The sequence below is a fragment of the Lethenteron reissneri genome, chromosome 19 (assembly GCF_015708825.2).
Source record: "Lethenteron reissneri isolate LAM-NWPU_2019-01 chromosome 19, ASM1570882v1, whole genome shotgun sequence".
NCBI lineage: Eukaryota > Metazoa > Chordata > Hyperoartia > Petromyzontiformes > Petromyzontidae > Lethenteron > Lethenteron reissneri.
The window spans coordinates 2,638,162-2,645,789 of NC_083797.1; the positions used below are offsets into that span (position 1 = coordinate 2,638,162).

General features: G+C 46.2%; 1 protein-coding gene across 2 annotated transcripts in view; it reads right to left on the minus strand.

Moving 5' to 3' along the window:
* Positions 1–6,681, minus strand: part of LOC133344163 (phosphatase and actin regulator 1-like) — a 44,654-nt gene extending 37,973 nt beyond the window's left edge. For both annotated transcript variants that reach the window (XM_061554168.1, XM_061554167.1), the window contains exons 1-2: positions 5,974–6,681; positions 1,226–1,547 (exon numbers count right to left, since the gene is read on the minus strand). In XM_061554168.1, the coding sequence (XP_061410152.1) occupies positions 1,226–1,547; positions 5,974–6,130 (479 nt within the window). In that variant the 5' untranslated portion in view covers positions 6,131–6,681. The remainder of the gene's footprint in view (positions 1–1,225; positions 1,548–5,973) is intronic.
* Positions 6,682–7,628: the final 947 nt, after the last annotated feature.

Sequence of the window (7,628 nt, forward strand, 5' to 3'; positions counted from 1 at the left end):
AGAATAATTTTCACAGTATGTAATTCGAACACACTGCGTAGTATACAATGTATTCTAAAATGCAGCAGAATGTGCTACGCAATAAATAATGTATTTTTAATGCACTAGAATGCATTTCGTTGTATCCGTTTTCTCAATGCACTAGAACATGCAATGTAGCATATCATGTTTATTGATGCACAATACTATATTGGGGCACCGTTTATCCAACTCCAGTCCTTGCTACCCGCCACGCTACGTCTCCCTGCCTTCATCAGTCCAGTCCCCCTTCAATAATAATGAACTCGTCGCACGCGCCTGATGATTGTTAAACACGTCCCACGTGACGCGACAAGCAATTAACGCTGTCCGTGTTGATCGAGCTTATGCAAACGAAGATCGATATCTGAATGTGCGTGCTCCACGCGGTGCAGACAGCGTTAATTGCTTAGCGCACCACGTGGAACGAGTTAATAATCTGTGTATGTGACGAGCTTCTTTTGCACCGTACGTAACCGGCCGTACTAATCGGAGATGCGGGGGGAAAGGACAGCAAACTAAACACAAGAAACAGTTCTAAAGACACGAGTTTTCGATCTAGGTTTAAAAGTACACAGCTCCCAGTGGCTACCTAATATCGGACGAAAGAGCGTTCCAGACGGCCGCGGAATTCGAACGGGGAGTTAAGCGGCGTGGCGAACAAAGACGCAGCGCGCTGGGTCTCGGGAGCCGTGGTATTTGGAAGGCCCCGCGTCGCAGTGCGCAGTGGATAATGCCCATCGAGTGCAACGTAACCCCCCCGTTGTTGTTGTTGTTGTAGCAAGGCCGTAATTATAATAAATTCAAATATGCTCAAAATGTCCACCCCCAATATATTGCTATAAAATAGATTTCCGTTTATATGATTGTGGTTATGGTTGTACTTTATGAATCCCTAATCTCTCCCATTACATACAGTGAAACAAGAAAAGGTAAAAATGAAAAAACAGAGCAATGTAATACAATACACTATTAGACATTATTGTAAAAAATAAAAATAAAAAGTCCATCCTATGTGTTAGTGAATTTGTTTACATTTTACGCAGGAAATGGCAGGAAATGAGTTTTCAAATTTAGATGTTTTTCTAGGGGGGGCGGGACCCCCAGACCCCCTGGAAGATTTGGTCCCCCCCAATGTTGACTCCATGGCTACTACGGCCTTGTGTTGCAGTGCGTTTTGATCCCCGGGAGTCCAATCAACCGTCACCTTTTCCACGCCACTTTAAGCGCCGGGCCAGACCTGTGCGCGCCGGCTGCTGCGGGCGTGGTGGTCGCCGCGGCCGGGACCGGGACCGTGGCTTTGCGCGAGGGGCCGTGCGAGCCGCTGCCCCGGGAGAAGCTGGGCAGGTGGAAGAGCGCCGTGTGGGACGACGCCGCATGGGACGACGCCGACGCCGCAGTGGCTCGGGTGGGCGCTCCTCCGGGCGCCTGTCCCGCAGGGGACGATGCTCCTCCGGTCTTCTTGTGGCACTGGAACATTGCTGCCTTGGCTTGGGACGAGAAGGACTTCGCCGTCTGGCCCGACTCTGCTGCACAGCGCAAAAGACGAGGAGGGACCCGGTGAATCGAGGATATTTAACACGTAGGAAGGAGGCTTTCGCGACCAAAATCATCCATTAAACCGCCACTTTTTTCAAATTTATTGTTGTGTTTTTCACACCTGATGATGATTGCTTGTGTTGCAGTCGAAACGTCGTGAGCATTTTATTGTTTTTTATTTGTATTAATTTATTGTTTTCCTTATATGTGACTTTACCGAAAGAACCAAGAATATGAATCCCTGCAGTCACGAAAGCTTTAAATCAAAATTCATCCATAGAGGTTTTTTTTGGGGGTTAGATCGCGTAAATATATATAGAATGTACCGTTTAACCAGCCACCACCCGACACAGCCAACTAGTAAGGGTTGTCACGTAAACAGAACGTGGCCAATTCGTCACTAGTACAGCACACCGGTGTGTTGGAGAGCCAAGCCCCAACATTTACAATCTGAGTACGACGTTTCGCCAGTAATTACAACTAGCTTCATCAGGCGACAGCCAGATTTGTGGAGAAGTCCACCCGTTTCGTTCCTTTGCGTAAGAGCGCAGAAGTGTGGTCACCACATCTACGCCTCTCGATAACCTCCATTATGAATAAAGGATATTTCACAATCCCGATAATATATACGGCGTTAGTAATAATAAGGTCGTGTATTTAAACGACGGAAAAGCTTCCCCAATGCCGGTCATGGAGGCTGTTTGTCTGTACAGTCGTTCACGGTGCTGGTTCGTGTGGGCTGGGGGGGAGGGTATCACTCACCATGGATGTTCTAGCCGTGGCCGGTTGCCGGGTGCATAGCGCATTGAACGCATCACTTCACCAATTAGCTTCACAAACAGCTTCATCTATTAATAATACTCATCATGATGATCGGCCACAGTCAATCTACTGCTGAATGAATTCATCGCCATCCCATCACTATCCACTGGATCCTGTAATGCCGCATGCTATCTCACTCCCGCACGTGAGCTGATCGTATCTCTCCGTCTCCGCCCTGGTTGCTATATTAATAATAATAATGCCACTTATTTTCCCAGGAGAGCCTCGATGAGCTGCAAGAACTCACGGATAGATTCAATCCACAGATGGACGCGAAGCATTTAATCCATACATGGATTGCAGCATTGCTTTACTGCCAACTCCAGGCGACACCACAGCCGCATGCCTAAAAACACCAAGCGACTCCTGGGTGTCAACCATCCAAGCACTCACCCGGCTCAACCCATCCAGGCACTGGGCCTCCAGTGTGATCATTCCCTCACGGTGATTTTTCTTTACGCCAAACCTACAATACTCCTAATTAAACAGAACCGCATTCTCTGACTCCGCAAATGAAACCGGTCCACATTTTGTGCAAACAAACACCGCTATATAATATTGGTCTGGAAAATCAATAGGCTAATGGATCTTCTTGGTTCTTTTGGTAAAGTCACGTAGAAGGGAAATAATAAAATAATAAAAATAAAACATTATAAAATAATTCTCACGACGTTTCGGCCACACAACGCAAGCAGCTGTCCTCAGGTGAAGACCAGGTCTGTCGGGGAGACAGCGTCGAAACGTCGTGAGAATAATTTTATAATGTTTTATTTTTATTATTTTATTATTTCCCTTCTACGTGACTTTACCGAAAGAACCAAGAAGATGAATCCCTGCAGTCACGAAAGCTTTAAATCGAAAAGGCTAATGGATTTAAAAATTTCTATTGTATTTTGCAGGAGACAGAACGGAGTTCTGTCGATGTTGGCTTCGCCCATACATGCTCCGTGACAAATGCGTAATGAGGCTGTGTACAGTTTCCCAGGAGTCGTATTTTTGGTTCACTGTCCGCTTCGCGATTCGCCTACATTTCTGCATATAACACGTGGCAATGAAACATGACTCTCTGCGTGTAACGTAACAATGCAATTACGGTGTAAATAGGATGCTCGCGTGGAGACGCGTGCACTTTACCGCAGTGTCACAATCGATCTCTTTGCCCACCGTGCAGAGGGCATCTTGGTCATCCGCAGTAAAAAAAATGTTTCAGTCTCTGGGAGCCCACGTATGTGCACTTCAAGCGCCCGATTAGGCATCAAGAGATCGAGAGGTCATCACGGCCAACGCCGTTGATGTCACCCACACCTTCTCGCCAACGTGTCCTCCCATCTGCCAGATGCTGCAGCTGTTGCACCGTACAGACACGCGATCTCCGAGATCTGTGCTGATAGTCTCCCACCATCTGCCCTTCAGCTATTCCTCTTGGTCGCTGGACTCACGGATAGCATTCAAATGTCTGCCTTGGTTACTGAAAATCGCCATCCTTGCACACTTATGTCCCACTCAGAGCAGTCTTGTGAATGGCTCCTCATATCTTCAACACCGACCTGTCATGTTCTCTTCGGAACTTTTGCATTGTGCTTTCCTGTGTTATCACGAAGAGTCAGATGTGATAATATTAAGCACATATCAATTTCCAAAATGTTTTTGTAAGATATTTTTTTAAAATCTGAGTGTTTTTCACTGAAGACGTCTATGGAATTTATGCCTTGGCAATTTGGGCTTCAAATTCAATGACTGGAATTTTTTTGCTCAAAATAAAAAAGGGCATTTTTACTCACTAGGTAATTTACATTTTACAGAAATTGCATTACATTACAGAAGCCTGAATGTTGTATATCCTCCAGAGGCAATGGTGGAATAACCGTGCATTTTTTATGAAAATTTGGGCTTTGAAGCCACTGCACATTTACAATGAGGAATGGGGTCTCTGTTCCTGATGATACGCGTCTTTCGGTAATGACCATCATTTCCGTTGACTTGCCGTAATTTTAAGGGCACCAACTCTAAAGGAAACCTATTTTAGCAGGACATTGTAACGTAGCAGTAAAGTCCAGTGAGCATTAATAATATTAACGAGCGGCATTGTGCGGAAAATGGAATTGTACGAGCCCACTCGGTATTAAACATGTCAACAACCAGCTGAAAATATAATTTACTTTGATAAACCAGCATGATTGATAATAAACACCTGGGCAACACTGATAGCTAATCTTAAGGCAGAATATGCTTCATTTACAAAAGGATGCGTTCTTTCTTTCAAACGTGCACTTTTAAAAAGTGCGTTTCTTTCAATGCATAAGAAATTCTCTACCTTTTTCGAACTAAATATTTAAAATGAACAAAAATTAGAATTCTGCAACCAGACAACTTAGAGCAGGAAACAAAACCTACCAGAGCATTGCTCCAACAATTGTCGGAGCGGTACCACGGTGGAGAGCGCACTGCGCTATGAACCTCCGTGATCAGAGGTTTTATTTCTAGCCACGGCTCACATCGGTGGCAAGTGATATCTGAACCGATCCTGGCTGGGCCCCTCACTCCCTTCACCACGCGCATTGATCAGCAAATTAGTGGAAGTATGGTCAAATCGAGAATGGCGTGAGCAGGCCTTGATCCAGCAGCGGCGTGATTATTTTGCTTACTTATAATAACACTGTGAGTAGAAAACGCTTAAAGTTCACCTTTTTGAAAGAAAAAAAAAACACATCATGAAACTCATTGACTGTGTGTGCAAAAAAAAATTCAACCTCTACAATTAAAGATGAAGCCTCTTTATTGGGTAAAGCCTATTCTGTCAGCAGTTGTACACAAGCCGGTGGTATCTGTTTGCCAGGCCAATCTTGCCAGTCTCATCACAATGCCACCTTGCCTGGCTTCCAACCAGATACTGACACACACTCTGTATCTCACATTAGATCGAACACACCTCCCTAATAACAGTTCGCACACAACCTAATGCCGTTTTAATGACTGCAGTTAAATAAATGATCATGCGACTCTCATTATGTCACGGCAGTAAGATCAGACTCGTTGCTGCATTCTCTATTAAAATGTTTCAGCTTAGAACAATGCACGCGTGTCAGCACCATTGCTCAGTGTAACAAAGAATATTGAGCCAGATGCCTTGTCAAATGCACAGCGTCTCATTGTTTATAGACGCGGCAACGCCTTACACAACTTGCTCGGGCACGCCTCGGAAAAACAATGCAAGGGTACCGATGCGAACATTGAACAACGCACCCAAATTAATGCCGGCGTGCACGCACAATCACAACAGTGAACGGTATCGATAGCGTCGTGTTCGCAGCCACACAGTGCGATGTGCCAATGCATTTGTGTACCGATGCGTGCGGCATTGCCGCCAGCTGTTCGACGGGGGTGGCTCGATTGCTCCCCGGGATAAAGTCAGCCGCCTCTTACGCTCTGCTGCCGCATCACTCCACCCCTCCACGCACACGTCCAACTCTGCATTTGGCACCAACGCGTAGCACCGAATGTGCCGCGGAGGGGTAACCCAACGTGCCCGCGGGTTGCCAATGTGGCCCATGACTCGCGTGCAGCGTCGCGAGAGAGCGTTCGTGAGTGACTTACCGGCCGCCGTCTGCCGGGTGGCTTTGCGCCCCGTCTTGGTGACCCGACTCTTCGGTGCCGAGTGTTTGCATTGAGCGGCCGCTCCTCCCCCCGGATCGCTCTTTGTTCTCGCCGCGCCGTCCCCATCGGCAGCACGGACGGTCGCTCGTTTCTCCATCCTCGTTCCACGTCCGTCTCGCCAACGTCGCGTCTTTCTCCTCCACTCCCTCTCTCTCTCTCCTCGCCTTTGGTCTCTGTCTCTCTGTCCTGCCTCTTTCGCCTGCCGCTAAGGCTGCCTGCCTCCCTCACGTCTCTCTCTCTCTTGTTGTCGCTTTCCCTTCTACCAGGGAGAGCTGCAAATAGAGAGAGTGGGAGAGTGAGAGAGAGAAAGAGTGGGTGGCTGGGATTGTATTAATCCCTCGTTATCTAAGGTGGCTCAGTCCACGGCAACCATGAGCAGATTTACATTGCAGCTTTGCACGTACAAAATAAAAGCATGCAAATAATGTAACGTAGAAATAATTTAACTCAATACGCGGGGTCCACGGCAGATTTGAAATCACCATTTAAAGGCAAAAGAGTAAAAACATACCACGTAATATAGCGCCCTATATAAAGCAGCCAAGCATTTGCTATTAACACGTTCGGGGAAAATTGCACTGCCTGCAATTTAACATCGTCCGCAGCTTCTGTAAGGGGCGGGCGGCTCTGTAGAGCTATCCGCACATCTCTGGATCTCCTACTCTCGGGCAGGAAATGCATTACGTTGGTGCGGGAGAGTGTGTTTAAAAAGCAGCCTCCCTGAATTATTGATCCCTCTCATCGCATCTTTGGGCCACTTGCACGCGCAAAGAGAGAGAGAGAGAGAGCTGCGCGCATTGGCAGAGCGCGGAATCGGTGAGTGGAGCGGTGCATGCATCAGAAAACGTGAACACACCTATAATTTTGTTTTTATTTTACCAGGTAAGGCCCACTGAGCTATGTAGATCTTTTTCAGAAGCGACCTGGCCACAAATTATAGCTCAACGAAGTGGCTTATTACGTGGAAATTTGTAGCAGCCAAATACTATAAACGAGTGTTTCTAAACGTGGAGTGAAAACCGTAGGACCCAGAAAAAAAATCCACGCGACTATGGGCAGGAACATGCAAAATATACAGCAGGCGTCAGAGTCGAACCCACGACCTCCTGTATACCAGGCGAGGTAGTTAACATCTCCTAGCCACCATGGCGACTTCCCACACATTTGCTGTGTTTTGCGCTCACTTATAATAATCAATTTGCTAAAGTCTTCAAGATCTATTAAAGTGACTGCCGATCAGGCCTGATAAGAGGGAGGAAAGGGAGTACAGTACAACTGTATCGGGTGAAGCCCAATCATTCTATTCCAAGAAAATGTTAAGCCAGAAAAGATAACCGCTGAAAATGCCAAAACCCTGAATGAATGCACGTTCAACTCATTGTGAATTCATTTTCAAACACCATCTAAAGCAATAGCCGTGTGTTTAATAAACGAATGAGATATATTCATATTCTTAGGTTTTTTTCATGCCAGCTAGTTTAGATGATAATTGTTATTGGTAACACGATGAGAATAAAATGTTTTTACAAGGTCAACAATGGTTAGGAGCGCCATCACGTTAAGAATCAATAAAAATATATAATTGTCGTATTTTT